Source organism: Periophthalmus magnuspinnatus, chromosome 9 (genome assembly GCF_009829125.3).
Source record: "Periophthalmus magnuspinnatus isolate fPerMag1 chromosome 9, fPerMag1.2.pri, whole genome shotgun sequence".
Lineage (NCBI taxonomy): Eukaryota > Metazoa > Chordata > Actinopteri > Gobiiformes > Gobiidae > Periophthalmus > Periophthalmus magnuspinnatus.
The window spans coordinates 23,763,861-23,788,432 of record NC_047134.1 but is presented as its reverse complement, the minus strand read 5'-3'; the positions used below and the strand labels follow the sequence as shown (position 1 = coordinate 23,788,432).

Here is a 24,572-nt window from a genome sequence, read left to right as displayed (position 1 = left end):
AAGGACCTTGATGCGGCCATGGATTTATGCAGCACATAACACAAACTCATTCACAATATTTATTCATTCATCTTATATCTCCGATGTGACAGTTCTTTCAAGTTGTCACTGGCGATGGCTCATTTTTAATCAAAATAAAATTGTAAACAAGTTTAAATAAATACATTTAAGGGTATCGTTTTTAAATGTAAAATTCTGTAATCAAAGTTGTTTTAGGCCCACGCCTAGGTTTTCACGATTGTACACATGTCTAATTTGAAGGCCTTGGCTTGACTATGCACGTTTGTATTGTTTTTTACCTAAAGTAAATGAATTAGAAAATTGACAGATAATAATTAAAAAGCATAGGAGCATTGACAGCGCTTCTGTGTGCGCCTGTTCACCGGCTCACGTGGATGCCACAATACAGCAGGGGAGGATAGAGCGACTTCCTGAAAATAGTACCACGATCTGAGTGTAAACCTGTTAAATAAAGCTCTTCGCTTCTTTCATTCGAGTCTTATAAACAGTATCTTCACAAATATTTTTTTTACCATGCCAGTATTATGCCAAAGTGCCACTCTATAATGTTTAATTAGACGTTATGTACCTTACGTGTGTCATATATCCCTCCGCTGTTTTTTGTCCCTTTCAGACTGTTTTGGTCTTTTCGCTGTTAGCAACGGAAAGAACCTGAGATAGCTACAAACCCAATTATATATTATATACATTTTTGTTAGCTTTACACGGCAAATCGACAAAGGGGTACTAACCCAATGTTTCGTTCGGACAACATATTGGCGCGTGTTGTCTTTTTAAATATATATATTTTTCTGTTTTAATAGGCATTGTACAGATTGCTCATTGAGCTAGCAACTGTTAGCCCGCTATCTTATTAGCATAGCATATCATCTTCCTCCGAGGCACGTTGACTTTAGCCTACTAGCAAGTCAGATTTCGAGATTGCTAACATCAGCAAGCTGTCACATAGCTGTACATCTTTTTGCGGCACAGATTGTTTAATACGGTTTCTTTTATGGGATCATCATGTCAATGAAGGCCGGTGGAAATCGCAGTAAGCCCGGCGGTGGCAGCGGTGCTGGTACCACCTCCGGAGCCGGAGGAAGCGGCGGGGGAAGGCAGAGTCTTGGAAGGTCTGTGCATCCGTAAAATATTTGAGTTAATAACACACAAGGACGCACGTTTATAATGAACTCTAGTGACACTGGGATCACTGCTTACAGTGATGGTGGTTGCATGAGATGACATCCCTGATTGTGGTCCAAAATCACTAGCGTTGTTACGCGTTTGTGAGCTGCATCTGGGCCTAGCGTCCGTAGCGCTGTACAGTGCACCTAAGGCCTTCTATGTGCTACAATAAAAAACCCGAAAGTGCTCTAAACTATGCAGTACACGGGGCCGCTGTTTCTTCGCAAATGCTTTTATCGTGGCACATTTCTACTTGTGCTGTTAATGTTTGCTATGGCCAGTTTGAAGTCAATCCGACGCGTAATTTGACAGCCCATGCTTCTCATTCTGTGCTATTGTATTTACTGCTCCTAATGTCAGGTTTTATGACAGTCCCCACGTGAATATGCATCCCAACACTCAAATGCTGCGACGGGCTTGTACAGATTAAATGCATATGAAACGTGGGCGCACCGAGGTGGGTGTGGAGCCGGGCGAGAGGGGAAAGAGAGATTAGAACGTCAGTCTTTCAACCTTGACGATGCGACTCATGTGAAATCGTGCCCTTGAAACTTGACACATCTGTACATGTGGGCTACTCTGCTCCTTAAATGAGTGAACTTGGTGTGCACGCGTAAGGAGGTCCATGCGCATAGTGATTTTGTCCTGAGTTAGGCTGAGGCCCCTCTTCTACTGTGGTCAATAGGACAGTCCGCTGATGGCGTATATTTTGTACCAGAGCATAATGAAGTTTTCAGTCAATATAACGGATTTAACACTTTATTGTAGATGTGGATTTATAAAACACACAAAGACATGGGTCCACATTGTGTATGTAGTGTAAGTATCAGTATAAATTCAAAGTAGGGTTGGTAAAATGAGTAATGCGTGAATGAATGTAGCATGCAGTGGCAGTTTAGAACATGTATAGAGGTGTTTAGTTACACTGACAATTGCATTTTTTATACAATATATGTGTAACTGGTGAATATTCATTCTTACTGTCTCTCTAGTCATTTATTATCTTTTTACAGGGGGCGACACAGTGGCAAAGGTCCTTCATCTGTAAGTATATGGTCTTAATGAGGATAATGTTCTATATCTAAATCTAAACTATGGAACCGCCTGCTCTCCCTCTTTTATAGAACTTTCACAGTGTGAATTAAAAATGCTTTAAAATCTCTGCTCCAGAATAACTGCACTTTTCCATGTAGCGTTTCCTGTTAAACTTGATGTGTAACTTGTAACTTTGTACTGATGTGTTTTATCTCTCATAAGCTACACATATGAATTTGGTTGAGTTTTATTTATGAGTTTTATTAGAACCTTATACATTTTATATGGGAGTTACCACATTTTAAGCCCCCCTGAGGGTTTTTGGTGACCATCCTTCACATTCTATTGTATAAAGTATCTTCACCAAGTGAAAATCTATTAAACTAAAAGTAATTATTATTAACTAATTGTCTTCTCATGAGCCATTTTAATACATATTACACATGGCTTCAGTTTAAATGTTGTTATTATTACAATGTACTATATTAAAGATCTGCATATATTGATTTGTTTATTTTTCTTCTTCCTCAGGTTTGTTTCAATGGTGTGTATGCCAATATGAGGATGGTCCATGTCCTGACCTCAGTAGTGGTACGTTTGAATGCTTCAGTCTATGCATTTTTCTTATGACTGACTTTCTTATGATGATCTTACACACTGGATGTAATTCAAACTCACCGTAAGAAATTAGCCACTGCCGTATGTTGCACAGCCTGTCGTCTTCAAAACGTCCACTCGGCAATAAACAAAGCCAGTGCGATTTGTAGAGACAGCTGGTGGCACAAACAGATGAAGCTCGATCAATCTTCTGCCCATTTCACAGTACATGGGTTTCTTAACGTGTAAACTGACATTGACTGGAGTGTATGCAGAGTGCACACAGTGATTAATTATAGCCGTATTGTTCTTTACAGGGGACCAAGTGTGAGCTGAAAGTCAAAAATGGAACGGTTTATGAAGGAGTTTTTAAAACCTATGGGCCGGAGGTATGTATCGTGGATGGCGCCATATTTCTTGGGGATAGGCCTGTCACTATAATGACTATATTGACTTACAACAATATTTTTGGAACAATATTTTTTTGGTGGTCAGTATTTATCATGTGTACATTTTATTTGGACTACTGGGAAATTTTGGGTTATTTTTTGGCTTTATGATAAGATTTAAGCTGTGAAAGGTTGAATTAATAACTTAATTGACTCATTACAGATGCAAACTCAATACTTAAGTGTTTCATTCTGCTGTTTATTTATTGCAGCTCATGTTTTTAACAATATTGTAGATTTAGAATAGTTTTTGTTGGTTAAATCTGCTCTCAGGTTTTTATGTCAGTTGCATAAATTTGTTTCATTATTGTTTATTGTCTATATTCACTTGAGCGATATATTGAACTTCAAATTTTGTTATCGTGACAGGCCTGATTGAGGACAAAAGTGGAATCGGCCGTTTTATTCGCCATGTAAAAGTCAATGGGGCTATGTTGTGGAGATGATCTAGTCAGCAGTAAGAGATGTATTACCTTTTATGGAGGAAAGGGATGTGATCGTTCATCTTCCCTTTTAGGCAGAACTATTTCACTCAATTTTACTGTTGACAGTATCTTTGCATTAATGAAGTGTGAGACTTTGAAACCGCTGACTTTGAGCTTGGATTTAAGACAAGAATTAAATAACAGAAGACACATGATGATGACATATTTGGAGTAAGAGTATTTAAATAACAGAACTATGCTTTTCAGTGTTCTTAAGCCATTGGTGGTTTGAAACGTCTAGTGTAATGGGTGTAAGTATATTGTAAACACGTAGAAATAGGTCAGTCTTTTTTATTCAAAAATTGACAAAAGCAGTTAACTGCATTCTTGTCCCCATTAGAGGCACTAAATATAATATGAGATCATCTAAACTTACTTTTCCAGCTTTTTACCATATGAATTGAATGGAAAGGAATATCAGGCTTCAATGGATGATTATTGCTTAAAGGGCCCATATTACGCTGTTTTCTGATCAATGCTATAATGTTTCCTCATAAAAAATATACACAAGCCCTGCATATTTAGGCCGTGTTCTTTCAAACAGAAAGCACTCTGTTCCACCTTGTGATGTTATATGGTAATACAGAAAGTGCTCCACTGTGTTTTTAAACTCCATACTCCTTCACTAGAATCATTTGAACTAAATACTGAACTAAAGGTAAAAGGTGGCTGTTAACTTGAAAACTACCACTTCATGACATGACATCACAAGGTGGAATGGAACATTTTGAGTTTTGGAGATATAGACAGTACAGTAATTCAGGATTACTCAAACATGTGTGAATGAAACAAAACACAACTCCAGGTATATTTTCGATGAGGTAACAACATTATAACATGACTAAAAGCTCTTATTAGTCAATTTTGTGTAATACACGACCTTTTTAAAAATAAATATTTAATGTGTAATCTATAAACTGACAAAAATCTGTTTCCTTTTTAGTGTGACCTGGTCCTAGATGCTGCCCACAGAAAGAGCACAGAGCCAAACACAGGTCCCAGAAAAGAGGACATTGTGGAGAGCATCATTTTCAAAGCCTCAGACGTCGTAGTTGTGTCCTTCAAAGATGTGGACTTGAATTTCGCCCGCAAAGGTACAGAACCCAGCAATTTACACTTTTATTTTTTAATTGCATGCAGGCATAAAACATACAAAGTATATGTATATCTTTCTCTGTAGTGTAGTGTAGTGTTTGTGTATGTTGCAGAGGAAGTTAAATCTTGTGTGTCTGCTCCAATAGGCCAGTCATTGATTAGACCAAAGGTTGGCTTGGCTCAGCAAGGACATTCAATAAGGACTGAATGAGCTCTCTTCACCTAAAACCTAAAACAATCTTGTTTTGATAATGCATTTGAGACATAGATTTATTTATTTTGAAAATGAAAGTTGTGTCTATAGTTTGAAGAGACAGTATGGCTTTGTTACATTACTCAGTTTATCAAAACAGTAAAACAGTGATGATTATTATAATCTGTATACAGTATTTTCATTTTAAAATTTGGTCATTTGTGTCTTTACCTTCTTGTTTCCCTGTAACCTGTCTCTTCTCTCCTGTTGTTCAGTTCCATCTGACACAGGTAATGAGCTACTGCATTTTTGACCAATTTCTGAAAATCTCACTTGACTAAACTACTGTTGCTACTCCAGAGACAAGGTTGATGTCTTCCAAATTGCTTCACTATTTTAGCAGCAGTTGCTTTCAGTGGATTAAAAGCTCCTTTTATACTCTTAATAGTATCTGGGTACATTTGGGTTGCAATGGGTTTACATTGGGTTTGCGATACCGTCTGCTGGAACATTTTTATAATTATAAACAAGTTTTATACTTGTTTTTGGGTAAGTAGACTTGACACTAGGCATGGCTTGATAATTAACTTTTCTGGCAGTTTAAAAATGTTAATGAAATTAATAATTATGATTTTAATATTATGAACAGGTTCCATGTAGGCCTGTCCCAATAACCACTATATCGAGTTATATATGAAGGCTGGAATAGTATTTCTTTGGGGTCAGTATTTATTGTGTGTACATTTACTTCGCACTACTGGGTCATTTTTGCTTATTTTTTGGCTTTTTGATAAGCTTTAAGTTGTAAAATTTTTAATTAGTTTGTATCTTTGATAGAAGTTATTAACGACTTAAGTGTTTTGTTCTGCTGTTTATTTATTGCAGCTCATGATTTTTAACAATATTGTTGATTTAGAATAGTTTTTGTCATTTAAATCTGCTCTTGGGTTTTTGTGTCAGTGGCATAAATTAGATTCAAGATTATCGTTTATTGTCTATATTCACTTCAGCAATATATTGAACTTCAAATGTGTTATCGTGACAGGCCTAGTTCCATATTTAAGCAGCTGTTATAGAGTTGGAGAAGTAGCTTGGTTCTACACATTCTAGTGATATAATGGGCATTATCTCTGTTGGCCATTCTCCTGATTATACAAAATGTCCCACAGACGAATATTGGCAACTCTTTTTACCACGATAAAGGATATTCTCGTTTATTGACCCATCCCTACTTGGCAGTTGAATTCCTCCATTGAAAGCAACATGTTCACCTTGTTTAAACCAGGGTAGGATGTTCTGACAGAATGCATGTTGGCAGCTGTTCCACTCTATTCGGTTTACATTTTTATTAACCATGATTATGCTTGAGAAACTCTTTGCATAAATCATAATTATCAGTTTTAATAACATCACTCCCGCAGCCCTGGTTGTTAATTTCCGCTATTTCATATTCATATTCCAGGTGGTATTTCAAGTAAAACTCCAAAAACATTTTTTTATTAAAGGGTCCATATTACGCTATTTTCTTATCTAAGTTATAATGTTGTTTCCTTATCAAAAACATACCTGGAGTTGTATTTGTTTCATTCACATGTTTAACACACAAGCCCTGCATATTTATGCTGAGTTCTTCTCTCAAACAAAAACACTCTGTTCTACCTTGTGATGTCATGCAGTAATACAGGAAGTGCTCCACTGTGTTTTTAAACTCCACACACCTTCACTAGAATCATTTGGATGATTTCAGTCCTGGAATTGTTCATCTCTACTGAACAAAAGGTGAAAGGAGCTGTTAACTTTAACACTACCACTACATGACATCACAAAATGATGTCATGTAGTGGTAGTGTAAAATAGTGGTATTTTCAAAGGAGCTTTGGAGATGTAGACAGACTAATAATAAAGTGTTACTCAAACATGTGTGAATGAAACAAAACACAACTCCATGTATGTTTTTTAGGAGGTAACAACATTACAACATGGCTTAAAGCTCACAAGAGTTTATTTTTCTGTAATATAGGACCTTTGAAAATGCAGTTATTTTAGATTTATAATAAAGAAAAGCTCCTTCCTTCACAGAACACATATAGTTGAATCTGACCCACACCTCTCTCTGTTTATATGCCTGTTGTACCACTTCCATGCAGCTCTCTGTTGAATGCTGCTCTGGCAGAAGCTTTGAGGCATGTTGGCTCTTTGTCTTTGCTCAGAAGGACAAACCTCTGACTGCTTTTCTTTGTTTGTTTGTCTGTAACAGTGAAAGGTGCTTTTTCCCCTCATGCTTTTCAGACAACTTCACAGATTCAGCTGTAAGTGGAAGAATCAATGGTGAACACAAAGAGAAAGACTTGGAGCCTTGGGACGGAGGCGAGACTCACCACTCTGACAGCCTGGAGTCTTTGGACACCGACGTGGTAAGACATGGATTCTCTCACATATGATCTCACGCAGATATATGTAGGAGGATGTAAACAGTCGCAATTAGCAAATCCCAAAGAGTCATTATTTAAGTACTTTGCCAACAACCAAATATCCTGTCTTATTATCTTTGAAACTGCTTTGTAGTTTTGACCTCTAGAAATATAATCTGAAATATGTGTGATCCTTGTATTAGTTTAGCAGTTAATTCTTACTTTATTGTATTGTTTATTGGAATAGGGACAGATACAACAAACATAGATTAACAATTCAGTAATCTGATGCAGGTGTCACAGTGTTTATAGCTTACTCTTATTTGCAACACCAGTCCCCAGAGGGGCTCTTAATTTTTTTTTTATTTAAATGATTTCTAAACAACAACAAATAGTGCAGACTACAGACATCAGGAGAATCAAATAAAATTTAAAATCTCAGAGTGCAAAGACTGCAGCAGTATATGGCAGTGACGAGACCATACACAACAAGCTAACAAAGCTAGTGCACCTCTGTTGGCTGTTTCCTGTCTACAGCCAAACAACTCACTTTGAGATTCTAAAGTGTTCCAAATATCAGAGCAATGCACTTCTGTTTTAGATACAACTGATTGTTATTAGTAAAATGTGGTGCAGTAGTTCAGATAAATGCTTTTAATACACAGAAGCCTGGCGATAAAGTAGAGTCTATCACGAATCTGCATCAGCTTCAGCCTGATCCTCGCTGTGTGGATGTAAACAGACACATGTGAGGATCTGCTCTCACCTTTGTACTTTTTAAAGAATGCTTCAAACTTGATTAATAGCACTCTTTTGTGGACTTGGTGTCCTTATTTTCAAAGGCCAGAAACAGTTTAACTTTGCAACTTTACGAGAGGTGAAAAATCATAATTGTTGCCAAAAGATATGTTGCAAAATCATTCACTTATAGGAGCAATGTTATGAACAAGAGTTAGGCAAGGCAAAGCAAGTTTATTTGTATAGCACAATTCAGACAAAAAGTAATTCAGAATAAGAAATACATTAAAATCACAATACAACAAATCAAAACATAAATAATCACAAATATTCATTAAAAAATTAACATTAAAGGAGAAAAGTGCAGAATAAAACTTTCAGTCATATGCACAGCTAAACGGAACTGTTTTGAGTCTGGATTTAAACAGTGTCAAAGTAGAGGCCTGTTTCACATCTTCAGGAAGACTGTTCCAGGTTTTAGCTGCATAAAACTGAAATACTGATTCCCCATGTTTAGTCCTGACTCTGGGCACCAGCAGGAGGCCAGTCCCTGAAGTCCTCAGAGTGTGAGATGTGATTTGGTGCTAGGCCAGGGAGAGACCTGTACACAAGCAGAGCTGCTTTAAAGTCTGTTCTCTGAGCCACAGCAAGCCAGTTAGTTAGTTAGCTTTCTTTCTTTCTTTCATCAGTTAGCATAATCATTAATCATGTTACAATAAATAACACAAAAATAACATATAGCACCTCATTTATTCTACAGACTGAAGGGGTTTAGGCTAAAGTTTAACACTTATTTTGCCTAACCCTCTCAACATAAAGAACACAAGATAGCAGAAAATCTATTTACAGACAAAAACAACACTCATCTCTCATGAATGTAGGAAAGAAGACCTCTTTATACAAACACACGCACACATACACACAAGCAGACACACAAATCCGTACACGTCAATATTCTCACACACACCGATCCATGAAGACATGTATACCTGTATGCATGCATATTGACAAGTATACACACACATACGCAGACACATAAGCTTTTGATTGCTGGATATAATACTAATTCAAGAAACTCTTATCTTTTCCCTTCAGTCAAACGGCTGGGATCCCAACGACATGTTTAAGTTCAATGAAGAAAAGTATGGTGTTCTGTCCACATACGACAGCAGCCTCTCAACTTACACGTATGTCTCATTATTCATGCAGCATGTCATAACTTTGTCCTAAGTTTTTCACTAACGTCTGATGCAGGGTTCCTCTCGAGCGGGACAACTCCGAGGAGTATTTGAAACGGGAGGCTCGGGCCGCGCAGCTGGCAGAGGAGATTGAGGCCAGTGCCACGTATAAGGCTCGTGTGGCTCTGGAGAATGACGAGCGCACAGAGGAGGACAAATACACAGCTGTGGTCCGAGGGGAGAGAGACGGACACGCATTAAGCAGGTGAATGACGCACTTGCTGTTTTATATCCAGAACACACACATGCATGCCTTCGGAGTCAGGTATCAAAACATATATGCTTACGAGGAGAAAAGAAGGGAAAAAACAGGGTGGATTTCTGCAGAAATAAACGCTGTTCATCTGAGATCCACTGGTCTCGAGGTTGGTGGTTCGAATCCCGCTCTTGACATAAACGTAGGTTGAGCTGTCAGATCCACTAACCCGCAGGTCAGCTCCCACAGATGAATCCTGCCATTGTGTCCTTGGGCAAGACACTTAACCCACCTAGTCCCCAGTGTCTGTACACTAGGGTAGGAATGTGTGTGCGAATGGGTGAGTGACTCCTTGATGCAAAGTGCTTTGAGTGCCTTGAAAATTAATATTTGTAGAGCCCTAAATAATAAGTAAATGCTGGGTGAAGATTGAGCTCCTTTGTTTCACATGTATCACTCAAAAAAATAATATTTGGTTCTGGCCGGAGAGGCCACAGAGGGCATGTGGACCAGACTGATACAAAGGGAGTGATTTGCCAGGCAAATGTCCAACAGGTGGTACTGCTAAATTCTGCGTAAAGCGTGTCAAATGTACAGGGCCAAGGGCTTTTAGATATGACAAAAAGATTAATCATGCTTATTAATTTTTATTTCATTATATTAAAATGCAATAATAACTGGTTTCAAAATCATTTTGTGAACAAGAACAATAGATGTTTAGTCAGTGCTATTTAAAATAAACAGCAGGCAAATTTCTTCCTCCAAAGTCTGAACTCTGTTCCAAACCACAGCCTTCTACTGACAGAAGACTGACAGAAGGCTGTAAATCTCTCCAATAAAAACGCCTAAGCATTACACTGACGATTTTTAACTCCAGCTCGAACCCAGATCTTTACTTATTGCAGATCCCATATGCCGATGTACACTACTACTTCATTCATAACATACAGCACAGAGGAACATGTCGGTCTTTTGTCAGATTTTTAGATGCATTTTTCATGATTCATTTGCAACTCTGTGAACTCCTGCCGAGGGAGGAGTGCATCCTATAATTTGGGTTCAACTGACCCAAAAGCTCACTCAACCCTGCCTTTCAAACTTTGTGCAGTGAGCTGATGAAACCACACACATACTTGCTTTTTTATTAAAACTAATTCAAACCTTAAATTCAGTCTCTTGTGAAATCGCTGTGCAGACAACAGCTGTTCACAAAACAATACCAGCTTCAAAATGGCAGAAACATCCTCATTTTGTCTCAGCAGAAGCAGTTGGCAAAAAGCAAAAGTCAAAGCTAATTATTCAGTTTTTCCTCGTTTGTCTTGTATTTAATGAACCCGAGCATCTGCTGTTGTTTGTGTGCAGAGAGAGTAAGTACATTCCTCCAGGCCAGAGGAACAGAGAGGCCATGTCCTGGGGGCCGGGCCGACAGAACTCACCTCGTCTTAGTCAGAACTCAGGAGGACCCCCGACCCCTCGCTCCGGACCACACGACTACAGCCCCAGTGCCAGCTCTGACCAGAGGGTGGTCAATGGAGGTAAAAAAAAAAAAATACAAAAATGCTTTTAAAAATTCAGTTGGTTAGCTAGTGGCAAATAATGTATAATGTTCTACCTATTTGTATTATGTCATTTCCTCTGTATAATGAAAAGCACCACCTAAATACTTGACCATTAATTTAAGTTCCCCTTTTCCCTAATCTCTATTTAAAGATCACCAATTAAGATTATGTTAATTATTTGTACTTTCTCAGTAGTCTGGGCATTTGCGCGTGTGTGTGTGTGTCTCTCTATCTATCTATATCTATATCTATATATAGATATAGATATATAGATATATATAGATATATATAGATATATAGATATAATGATATAATGATGAGGCAAAACAATTTTGCTCCTGATTTCTCAGGTCATCCAACACCCACTCAGATTACTCTATAGTGCTGTGAAAAAGTATTTGCCCCTTACCCATTTCTTACTTTTTTGTCACCTTTGTCACTCTTAGCCACTTTTTATCAAATGCTGTGTTCATTTTACGGCAAATGTAACTGGATGCACAAAAAGTTCAACTTTTGTTTCATCAGTCCACAGAATATTTTCCCAAAAGCTTTGGGGATCATCAAGATGTTTTTTGGCAAAAGTGAGACGAGCCTTTATGTTCTTTTTTTGTCAGCAGTAGCTTTCGCCTTGGAACTCTGCCATGCATGCCATTTTTGCCTCTTTCTTATGGTTGAGTCATGAACACTGACCTTTACTGAGGCAAGTGAGGCCTGCTGTTGCTTAGATGTTCTTCTAGGTTGTGATCTCTTGGATCAGTTGTTGCTGTGCTCTTGGGGTAATTTTTGTAGACCAGCCTGGGAAGGTTCACCACTGCACCTTGCTTTTTCCATTTGTGGATAATGGCTCTCACAGTGGTTTGCTGGAGACCCAAAGATTTAGAAATGGCATGAGACATGTTAATTACTTATCTGCTCCTACTTTTTCACAGCACTATATGCATTCTCTATAGTATGTGTCTTAGAGTTGGGCGATATATGACATGATAATATCGTGTATATATATATGTATGTGTATATATATATATATATATATATATATATATATATATATATATATATATATATATATATATATATATATATATAGATATATATATAGATATATATATAGATATATAGATATATATATATATATAGATATATATATATAGATATATATAGATATATCGACACTACCTTTCATATCTGTCTGAAACAATAGGTGTGTTAGTTTCAGTCTTTCTTATATCTATCTGAAGGGAGGATAGATATAAGGCAGTGTCCAGTAGTAATCTGACCAGAACTGAAGAAGCAGGTTGGATGAGCAGCGAAACGTCTTCACTCTAAAACCTTTTGTCCAGTTGACAGATTAGAATTTTTCTTTTACTATGGATCATACCTGGACGACTGAGGGATTACACAGACCTTTTACTGATACTGTCTATTTAAGATTGGTTTACTGGGATTATTTTGCATTACTGTTATTGTGTCAGTGGCATAAAGTAGTTTCAATATTATCATTTATTGCACTATCTCTCTGTAGCGATATATCATGCTTCAAAATTAGTTATGACAGGTCTAGTACTACAAATTTTCTGTGTAAATAGTTGCAGTTGTGTAGTCTTTTTGAGTGCAATTTGGGTCAGATTCATGGCAACTAATCGATGATTAGCATCTATAGTCGACCAAGAATTTGCCCTCATTGCCACATCCTGGGACTAAAACCATCTTTTTTATGATTTGCGCTTCACTAGGAGCTATTTAAGTAGCAGTTATGTGTTTTTTTGAGTGCAGTATGGGACAGCTACAACAAACCAATCAGCAGGACATGTCTGTAGTTGACAAATTTTTTAATCAACTCCAGCCCTCATTGCCACATCCTGGGACTAAAATCAGCTTTTTAATGATTTCCCCTTCACTAGGAGCTATTTAAGTAGCAGTTGTGTAGTTTTTTGAGTACAGTTTGGGACAGCTACAACAAACCGATCAGCAGGGCATGTCTGAAGTTGACCAATTTCAGTGCTAGTTGCCACATCCTGGGATTAAAACCAGCTTTTAAAAAATATTTTTCCCTTCACCAGGAGCTATTTAAGTAGCAGTTGTGCAGTTAGGTTTTTTTTTTGTTTTTTTTTAAAGAACAGTTTGGAACAGCTTCAACAAATCGATGAGCAGGGCATGTCTTTAGTCAACCAACAATTTCTTTAGTCCATTACAGCCTTCATTACCACATCCTGGAACTAAAACAATTTTTTAATGATTTTTTTCCCCTTCAGAACTGCTATATATCTAGCTCATGGTGTAGTTTTTTTGAGTGCCGTTTGGGATCGATCAGCAGGGCATGTCTGTAAATCACTGATTTCAGTGCTAGTTGCCACATCCTGGGACTAAAACCAGCTTTCTTCATGATTTGTCTTACACTAGGAGCTATTTAAAATTAAAATGTCCCAAACGTTTATAATTAAGCTGAAAACATCTACTCAGAATTGGTGAACTTTAAATAGATTGGGTGTTACTAGCGTTGTCTTCTTCTGTTTGGTTGTCATCTCCTGTTTTGGTCCGTATGTTCTTTGTAGGTTCATCCCACTGGTCTTCCTCACCCTGTCCGTCTCCCTCTCGTTACCCGCCCGGCCCCTCCTCTCTCCCCCCTCGGGCAACCACACCCACCCGGCCGCCCTCCAGACCTCCCTCTAGACCTTCTAGACCTCCCTCTCACTCATCCCACTCTTCCTACCCCTCTTCCGCATCATCCTCTTTTTCTCATCATGGGCCCACGTCGCCAGCCTCTACTTTGCCCAAACGCATGTCTTCAGAAGGTACCACCGCTGTGTGGAGTAGACCTGGGCAAAGTTAAAGGAGGACATGTGATTGTTTAACCAGATCACAGTTGGTTTTGTGCACTGCAAATCAGCAATATCTAGATCAGTTAAAATATTTGAATTCAGAATTTTAATATCAAGTTTAGCAGTTCTAGTAACTAGTTAACAATTCTTTACATAATGAGTCTATATGCTTCCTATAGAGGTTATGCAGATGACGACACAGCCTTTGGAACTTTATTAGTGAGTGGCAAAGATATTTGAGAGTCATTGGTGAGCATAGACTATATATAAATGGACATAGCTAGCTGCTGTACTCCACTTTACATTAGAAAATTGTGGTCCCTCTCTATAACTGCTGCTGTCAGGCTCATTTTGGTCGTAAAATCTTAATATTAACCCGCTCTACATGGTCCTGGTGTTTTTATTTTTTCTATTGTGTCTAACTTAAATTGGGAACATTAATAAGAGACAAATCAGCTACCTTCTTTTCCCAAGGTTGTACCTGCTAGCATTACCAACTGGTTTGATTGACAGCGTTGCTAAGCGCCACACTAACCTTGATGAGCTTCATTTAACTGGAGCCGAATGCTATGGGTTAGGTCACTCTCACTTAGTCCACTTCTTTTTACAGTCTATGATGGTGAGTAATGATATTTTCTCCTGTAAAAGCTCAAAACATTAAATCTAAAATGTGAAAGAGCTGTTATAATCTGATAACAAATATAAAAGTCTAAAGCTCACACTTAAAACAAGAAAATCAAGTAAAGCAAGCCATAACTAGTCAAACTAGTTAACGGCTAGCTAAACCATAGGGACACTGTAGGCTACACTCATCACTGATGCAGACTAAATCGGACACAAATGAACTGAACCTTTCTCTCCTTAGATAACACATTTCTGAGTCTTTGTGTTGAAAATAACAGCTCCATGTAGACCTGCCACCATAACAGATTTTGAAGCACGATATATTGCTACAGAGAAATACTGCGATTAACAATAATATTGAAACAACTTTAGGCCACTAATTAAGACTGAAGTAATGCAAGATAATCCAAGTAGAAATCATTAACAGACATGGGCAGCAGCAAATAAACAGCAGAATGTAACAATAATTAGCTGTAAACAGGACCTATTCATCCCTCCACAGCTCAAATCTTATTATATTACAATAAAAAATACCCCAAATCTCCCCACTTTTGCAAAGAAAAGTACTCATGGTAAACACTGAGCTAAAAATATATATTGTTCCAGGTGTCATATACTGAACGAAAAGTAAGTAATGATCATTGTGACAGGCCTAGCTCCATGCAAAAAATTGAGAAAGGGAAAGAAACACATTTTGCCTATTGTTCTGCCCTTAGTTCTGCCTTAGTGCCACTCAGTCGGAAGTGTGAGGGGCATTTTTCAAATAAAATGATGTCACTGCATAACCTCTTTTTCAAGATGGCATTTTTGTTGTAAGAGAATTGCTTTTAACTCACTGACCAATTTATTTAAAGTTAAATTGGTCTTATAAAAAAGTCAACTATAGTATCAAGGTTTCAAAATGGTCTGGACTAGAGATTGGCTGATATGTTGTTGTTTTTTTTGTTTTTTTTATGGCCGATGCCGGTTCCAATTGTTAGAATCTATATCAACCGATAAGCTCTGATGCTATTTTTTGGGCCGATATGTGGGGTCGATTTAGATTATTTTCCCCAAATTATGTCATTTAAATTTACTAAAAACTATAAGGGAGCTGTGTGTTCATGTTTTATGCAGTTATATTTTTGTTCTAGTGTTCAAATAAAGCTTTATGTGTACTCTTTAGGCAGCAGGTTGGCCAAAAATAGATTGTGTCCATAAAGTCTCTGTACAATTTAAAACCTTTTTTTAATAACCTAATTTAATATACCTCTATATGGGCACCATTAGTGGCACAAACACATCAAGACAGGACTAGATGTCTTGCCATGTTCGCTATAGCATAGCCTCATCAATGGTTGCAATCGCATTTGTTATCTTTTGCTTTAGTTCAGTAATGTATCTTTGTTCAGTGCTCGATATCTATAACATAGCCACAAAGAACCCATGATACACACTGCCTTATCTTGCGGAGGAGCCATATCATTCAAAAGGATGCCGCTTTATTCAACAATGCACTGTGATTAAAAACTTGTTTGACTGCTGAGTACAATAGAACAAATATAATTAAGATATCTTATCAATGGCAGTTGTAATAACATTTTTAAATTATAAAGAGACTATGGACACCCTGTATATCGGTGCTGGAGATTTAAGGTCAATAGCTGATGCACTAAAAACTAGGCCAATATATATGGGCTTATCTCTAGTTTGGACAACTCAACTCACACTAAATTTTGACAACTGGCAAGAATACACCTAAGTTGACTCATCAAACCTTTGCAGATCCTGATTTAAAATTCTGAATGCAACTCATTTATCCTATGGCAGAAAGGAAAAAAACAACTGTGATTGAAAATTTGCCCAGATCTAGTGTGGAATTGAAAGGTGAGGTTGCCATATTTGAAATAAGTTTAGCCCAAATGAAAACTCATTTGGAGAGTGTCTGAACTTTATGAAATGGGCACCTTTACCTTGGCATGTGGGAGGGCTTGGTTTGCTTTTGTGCTTCCTGTTTAGCATGACCTAAGCCAGAAAATAGACACAAACAGTACAATTTGAATTCCCATCACATTAACCCCTACGATCTTTCTACTAAATGTGTGCTGTGTCGTTTGCTGTGGCATTGGAGCTCTGTCTCAGGTCTTTCCTAAGCACATGTTTGCATCTGTATTTGTTCTGTATATAAAGTGTTTGTGTGGTGTGTATTTTGTTTTTTTTTAATGAAGGTGGGCAGTATATAGTCAAAATAACATATATGCCTGTTTTTGGAGGGATGCAAAATCACAAAATCATGTATATCGTCTATAATAAAAGTGAATAAATAGTCAAATTGAAAACAAAATGAAATACAGTTCTTGTTTGAACATGACATATTTTTCTACTGTCTTGAACCTCAGTGATGACTTATACTCATACATTTTGATCTTGAAATTAGAAAAAAAAGAGATAAAACGTTTTGTAAATATTGCCCACCTCTGTTCTAATCCTTGGTTTAATGGAAGCAGTCGTTCTCATGTCTGTCTCTGGATTTTGTAGGTCCACCTCGAATGTCTCCTAAGTCCCAGAGAACTCCTCGCACTCACAGAGGACCTCCCTGCCGGACCCCTGGAGTGCCCCCTGGGTTGGAGTTAATTTCCCACAATGCCCCTGTAGAGGTCCCTGCTGCTCCACCAACACGAAGCAGCTCGGGAGGAACCTGGTCTTCAGTCGTTAGTGGAGGTAAGTAGTTGTTGTTGTTTTTTTAACCCTAGACTGTATACATAAATGGACATGGCTAACCAGCTAGCCGCCGCGTTCCAAATGGGAAGTGATCATGTGCACACTTCTGGCTCATGGACTCCAATTCACTTCGCATTGAAAAATTGTTGTCCATCCCTCTGAATTGCTTCATTTGACTGGAGCCGAACAGTATGAGTGATGTCAGACTAACTTAGTCCACTTCTTTATACAGTCTGTTTTTAATCCTGTTGCTGAACATTTTACGCAGTAAATACTAGTACTACTAGAGCCACAGCTGCCTCAGAGTAGTCTAACAGAAGTGAGGCAGTCAGTCTGTGCCATCAGCCTCTCTGATCACAACCAAACACTCACACATCACATTTATACATGGGTAAGGTGAGTGAAGTGTCTTGCCCAATGACACAGCAAGAGTATGCACATCTGTGTTTTTTTTTTATTGTCATTTGTCTGTGTAAATGAGATAAGAATCATGTCTGGTATTGTTTACATGTTTGTTCATTAATCAAATTTTCAAACTGTTTAATTGCCCATAATTGCTCTTGTAAAGTAAAAACACATGACTTGGAATGTCCTACAGTGTGATGAAATGAAACCTCCTCCTGTCAGGTCCTCTCAGTCTTTAATGCAGTTTAAGACTAGACTGAAAACCCATCTCTTCTCCCTGGCATTTAATACTAGCTAGACATATATATCTTTATGTTTTATTGTTCTTTTCCTTTGGCTTGTGTTATCTGTGTATTTGTTTTTTGTTGACTTTTATGTGAAGCACTTTAGTCAGCTGAAGTTGTTGTCATATAAATAAAATTGAATAGATTCAGATATATTGAAGATCGACTCGGCAGCTAATCCAGAAATGGGCCCATTACAACATCAGAAATAAGTTGGCATTAAAGGTCCTATATTATGCAAAATTAACTCTTGTGAGCTTTTAGTCATGTTAGAATGTCGTTACCTCCTCAAAGACATACCTGGAGTTGTGGTTTGTTTCATTCACACATGTTTGAGTGACCCTTTATTATTGATCTGCATCTTCAAAGCTCAAGTCTCTGTTCCACCTTATGATGTCATGTATTGGTAGTATTCAGGATAACAACTGCCTTTTTCTTCAGTAGAGATCGGCAGTTTCAGATCTGAAATAATCCAAATGATTCTAGTGAAGGTGTATGGAGTTTAAAAACACAGTGGAGCACTTCCTGTACTACCACATGACATCACAAAGTGAAACAGAGTGTTTTCTGTTTGAGAGATGAACTCACCATAATTATGCAAGGTTTGTAAATGAAACAAAACACAACTCCAGGAATGTCTGTAAGGAGAAAAAAAAACATTATAACATAGACCATATTAGGCTTTTTTCTATTCCATCTTAACAACAATATATAAGGAAACAATTTAAGAATAATTTCAAAATGTAGCTTGATCAGAGTCGTATCTTATAACCACCTCTGTGTGTTCTCCTTCAGCTCACAGGCCCCGCTCACCTCGACAAAACAACATGAGTGGTGCGTCTCCTGGTTCTTCGACTCTTCCATCCCCTCAGACAGGAACTGTTCCCATAGAAACCACAGGAACGCCATCCGCTTCCTCGCCCACTGCTGCTAGCCCTGCCCCCAACATGATCCCCTCCTCCGATGGTGAGTAGGGGATTTACTTCCCATAACTTTTATATTCACAGTTGGCAGGTTTTAGACTTTATTGAAACTAGGGATGGGGCAGTATGAAATTTCCATTTAAAAAAAACAAAAACTATATGACATAATACTGTAGAGGCATTTGTTTTATAATGCTTAACCAAAACAAGGGACTTAAAAAACTTAAAATCTTGTATATGATATGATCTGTTGCTCCTTGCTCTACTTTGCTGTGCAGTGATTTGGGGAAACAGAGCAAAGGGTCTATATACTAGGGTTGTTCTGATGCCGATGCTGGCATTGGCAAAAGCTTCAATACCGCACATTTATGGGGTATCTGTAACGGCGAGTATTAGGACCAAATCACCAATGTATTTTCCAGAATGAGGACCCATAGATGCTAGGTCTGCTGCTGTTAACAGCTGTGGCTAATGCTAACGCTGTGGAGGCTCTGCAGACACTTGAAACCAAGACCAAAATCTTTTATAGAAGGACCCTTTTATGTTTTTGGCCTTGTCCTGTAACAAAATTGAGTAGCCTTAATGTACTTCTTCAGACTATCAGATTGGTATCTGTATAATAAGGCCAATTATCAGTATGGGAGCAACACTACTGGGATAGGCATAATATTACCTGGGTTAAAATTCAGACTATTCCCTCCTGGTTACTTACACTAATCATAAATCATTAGTAATAATGTTAACTTGTAAGTATCTACACATCTAACCTGCTGCATTTGTAATCCAATCTAATTCAAACTCTGTACTCTGTCTGTAAAAGGAAAAGATTGTCGAGTTCAGGAGACGAGACAAACGTCGCCCACTGCCAACAAGGAGAACATCAAGCCCTTGGAAAGCTCCCCTAGTATCTCTAGACCAGTCTGTAAAGGTACATTTTCTTGTCTGTAGCTTTATTTTATTTATTGTCTGTACCTTTTAAAGAGGAGTGTTTGTAGCCTGCCGCTTACTGGTTTAAGTGGTGATGCACTGATCCAATACTGTATCTGATATCAGCACTGATACAGAAAAATGAGCTAGATCGAATATAAATTGATGTAATCAAACTATTTACCTGCCATAGTTGACCCAAAAAGTCTCAAAATGAATTTTTATTTATACAAAGTTGTTCTGTCATTACTTTAGAGATAAATAACTGCTATATAACCACTCATTTGCAACAGTTTTGTCTCATTTTATTTTAGTTTTAAGGAAATAAATGCTGTTTTCACTCTCTGCTCTAGTATCGGGTGATATCGGTGATCGGCAGGTTTCAGAACTGAAAAAAAAAACTGGATCGGTGCTTCCCTATGTGAAAGCTCAGAACCTCCAGAATTCACTCACTGAGCTGCAGAGGTTTTTTTAAATGTTTTTTTTTTTCCCCCATTTCAGGACCTCCCTCTATGGCACCAGATCACAGAAAGCAGATAGACAATTTAAAGAAATTTAGTGTAGATTTTAGGGTAAGTTCTACTTCATTTGAAAAACGCATTACCCCCACTTGGCTCCTTTTTATTATATTACGTAATGTTTTTTTTTTTTTTTCATCTTTACAGTTGCAGCCTAGTTCAAACCCAGACCCTTCATTTGAACAGATGATGACCAAGGGCCCCAGAGATTCAGTAGACAAGCCCAAAGACCTACCCCTAGACAAAGCTTCCGCAGCGGGGAGAGAGGCCTCAGAGGACGGGGTGGTGGTCATCACTCCCGGAACTCCCGGAAGTAGCGCGGCTCCGTCCAGCACCTCCAATAGCAGCAAACCAGGAAGTCCGGCCGCCCTGTCGCCCTCTCCCTCTGCTCCAGACTTGAAGAGGGCGGGACTGGACATGAGCGTTCAGACCACACCTACGTCTGCATACAGCGGAGCCAAGCACGAGGATAAAGAGGAGAAAAAGGAGGCTGTGCAGGAGTGAGTGCTCAAATTTTGACTTTTATTTTAGTCAAGAACATGGGGAATCCAGTTAGCTTCATTTCAGGATTTCTAAATAGTAATTTCTCAAAGTGTGAATGGGTATTTTAAAGTACAGGTTTAGCATAGTTTTACCACTTGAAGACTCCATGGAGACAGGATATTTAACAGCTCAAGACTCAGCTTTTCCTCATAGCCTATAAAAAAAAGTCTGCTTCCTGAATACTATGTCTGTCATGATAACAAATTTGGTCAATATAAGAGCATTTTTTGATCTTTCATCAGTAGCCCCAGTGCTTATAAATGTTAACTTGGTGAATAACTAGAATCTTTCAAGCTTTTTCTTCATTCTGTCTCTAGTCAAGTGAGAAAATCAACCCTGAACCCAAATGCCAATGAGTTCAAGCCCAGGTTCAATGCACAGGTACAGTTTTATCAGTACAGTTTTATATTTGCTCTGTCGTCTTTAGTGAACTAAACTATGACCCATATTGTTTTCCTCAGCCTAAACCGGCCAACACCCCAACCCCACCTCGGCCTCAGGGGCAGCCTAGCCCCTCCATCGTGGTGCCACAGCCCCCCACCGTTTATGGCCAGACGGTCTGCTTCCCCCAAATGTACCCGCTCACCCCTGTCAGTCCTGGAGTTCAGGTGAGAGCATAGCACATATCCAAACACCAATATTGGCTGAATTATTATTATTATTATTATTATTATTATTATTATTATTATTATTATTATTGAAGGTACACTATAACTTTTTTGGAAAAGGGTTCATCACCTGCTTGTTTCCATGGAGATGATACTGCTTACAAGTGATTTAAATGCTCAAAATTACCTGGAAAATCAAGCATTCTTACCGAGTGGGTTCACCTCTCCACAGATTTGACCTTTAACTTGGCCTGGTGGCATCACCTCCTTGTCTCCATGGCAATTGATATTTTTTATTCAATTCAAATTTATTTCTATAACATTTAAACAACTTCAGCTTACCAAAGTGCTTCACATAAAAGTGAACAAAAACAAATATATACAGATAACATAATGCATAGGAAAAGAACAATGAAACACCATGATATCCTGTCTAGTATTAAGTACCTAATGCGAAGAGGTGGGTTTTCAGTCTAGTCTTAAACGGTGTTCAAGATTGAGAGGATCTGACAGGCAGAGGGTGCTGTTCCATAGTCTGGGTGCTGCCACAGAAAAGTCTTGTCTTGAGTCTGGCTTTGGGCACAGCAGCAGGAGCTGACCTCTGACCTCAGGGCTCTGGGTGGAGCACAAGGCTGCAGTAACTACTTCAAATAAAGAGGACCCATACAGTGCGCACATTTAAAGACGATGCCATACTGTATGTAGGACATGCAACATCTCTATGGAGACAAGCAGGGGGCAGATCCTCCACCAGAAAAGTTGCATATTGCACCTTTAATCATAGAACTCTGTAATGTAATGATGGTTATATTTTGATGTATTGTGTAGCCCTATCATGTAATGCAAATTGGCTTGGTGTACTCAGTGTAGAATGCTTATCAAAAACATAGTAAACATATTATATGTCTACTTAATCTACAAAATATTGCTTTACTGCACATAAATACGCTACTGATAAGATAAGCTACTGTAGGTCAACTTTTTGCTAAACTTAAAGGTCCCATACTATGCTAAATTGATTCTTGTGAACTTTAAGTCATCTTATAATGTTGTTACGTCCTCAAAAACATACTTTGAGTTGTGTTTTGTTTCACTCACACATGTTTGAGTAACCTGTTATTATTAATTTGTCTATATCTCCAAAGCTCAAAATGCCCTGTTCCATCTTGTGATGTCATAAAGGGGTAGTTTTTGTTTCAGTTTGAGAGAAGAACTCTACACCTAAATATGCAGGGATTGTGTGTTAAATATGTGTGAATGAAACAAAACACAACTCCATGTCTGTTTGTGAAGAGGAAATAACATTATAACATCAGAAAACAGCGTAACATGGGCCCTTTAACTGTGAAGAATCAGATCTCAAGAGGATGTATTTGATGTAACTGCTAGCATAGCATAACACTATTAACTTACCCTTAACTACCCATAATGCATCATGAATTCATCTGTCATGTTTTACCATAACACACATGTAGCTGTTTATCATGAATACTTAACATAATCTGAAGTAATTGTGTGTGTGTATATTGTAGTAGTATAGAACTGACTTAATTGCACTAAGAAACCCTTGGTGATCCAACATCATTTGAATACAAGTCAAATACTAAAGAGTGGTGTCTCTCCCTTTTCCCTCCCCCTCTCCTCTCTCTCTGGCTCCATTAGAAAAGCATTATATGGAAGGTTTGTGAGTTTTTTTTTTCCCCTAGATTTCTATTCTTTATTTTTTACCCCAAACTGTTCTCGGATGTTTTGCTTGCTTGTTAAAATAATGCCATCAGATGTTGGTTTGCCAACTTCTTATTGCAATCTATTTGAACCCATCACTGAAAACCTTGTCTTGTCATTTTGTATCTCGGTTTTTCCAGGTAGTTTATTTTTTTTTTCCTTAGTCGTATTAAAATGCATGGAATGGTCTTGAATTTCCAAACTAAAATACGTCTTTTTGTTCAGTAGTTCTGTATAATGTTAACATGCATGTGGTCCCAGGTAAGGGATGCTTTAAACCCTTTCTTTTGGTTTAAAATTCACACGCAGGTTAAGTCCTTCTGCCTTTGTATTGGGATTTGATTTTGCTGTTGAAAAAATGCAACGCAAACTGTACTAATATGTTGTAATGTTTTATTTTTGTTGGCGCAGTCTCCTATGTACCAGCTTCCGATCTCTCACATGACAGTCAGCCAGTCCAAACCCTACAGACCAGGTAAAGGTGAGAATCACTTCTGCTGTCGTCTGCAGCTGCTGCCGCCGAGGTCACGCTGCTAATGCCAGTCTGTGTGGGGCTTCTGTAACTGAGTGTAACCAACATTGACTTAACAAGCATGTGTTTATATGAGAAAATGTATTGGACTAAAACCTGTTTAGAATGGATAGGGAAGTTATTGTGAGATGAAACAATGCTGTGCTATCATTTATGTCACAATCGGCCTTCATCAGAGAGACAAAATACATAAACATTCTAATTTGTTTAATCAGTTCACTGTTTTAATATTTAAAATGTTGCCTTCTATATGGGATCGTTTTTGACTAGAGTTTACATTTGCTTATTATCTAACCATGAGATTATTCTGTAGAGAGTAATATGTGTAGGATCAAATCTAAGACCAAACAGGCAACAAGTAGTCAATTTTTTTAAGTAAAAGTACAGATGCAGAAGCAAAAATACTCAAGTAAAAGTATCACATGAAAAAGTTGACTTAAGTAAAAGTATTAAAGTACCTATTTAAAGAGTATTTAAAGTTTAAATATGGCACAGACCAAACAGGCAACAAGTGTTACTGGCAGTGGTGGGAGAAGTAGTCAATTTTTTAAAGTAAAAGTACAGATGCAGAAGCAAAAAGAATACTCAAGTAACAGTATCACATGAAAAAGTTGACTCAAGTAAAAGTATTAAAGTACCTATTTAAAGAGTATTTAAAGTTTAAATATTGCACAGATTTTGAGGTTTTATAAAGCTTCAAATGTAGTCCATCCATCCATTTTCTTCCGCTTATCTGGGGCCGGGTCGCGGGGGCAGCAGTCTAAGCAGGGACTCCCAGAC

The 24,572-nt window shown here is 37.9% G+C and overlaps 1 protein-coding gene across 1 annotated transcript in view; it reads left to right on the top strand.

Moving 5' to 3' along the window:
- The first annotated feature begins 611 nt into the window (after positions 1-611).
- The window catches only part of atxn2 (ataxin 2), a 33,263-nt gene continuing 9,302 nt past the window's right edge, over positions 612-24,572 (top strand). Inside the window, 18 exon segments of the mRNA XM_055224282.1 lie at positions 612-1,133; positions 2,202-2,232; positions 2,755-2,814; positions 3,138-3,209; positions 4,698-4,848; positions 7,332-7,456; positions 9,287-9,378; positions 9,446-9,634; positions 10,988-11,160; positions 13,737-13,976; positions 17,145-17,327; positions 18,812-18,982; positions 19,760-19,867; positions 20,368-20,438; positions 20,532-20,884; positions 21,245-21,308; positions 21,389-21,535; positions 23,672-23,735. Of these exon segments, the coding sequence (XP_055080257.1) occupies positions 1,027-1,133; positions 2,202-2,232; positions 2,755-2,814; positions 3,138-3,209; positions 4,698-4,848; positions 7,332-7,456; positions 9,287-9,378; positions 9,446-9,634; positions 10,988-11,160; positions 13,737-13,976; positions 17,145-17,327; positions 18,812-18,982; positions 19,760-19,867; positions 20,368-20,438; positions 20,532-20,884; positions 21,245-21,308; positions 21,389-21,535; positions 23,672-23,735 (2,401 nt within the window). The 5' untranslated portion in view covers positions 612-1,026.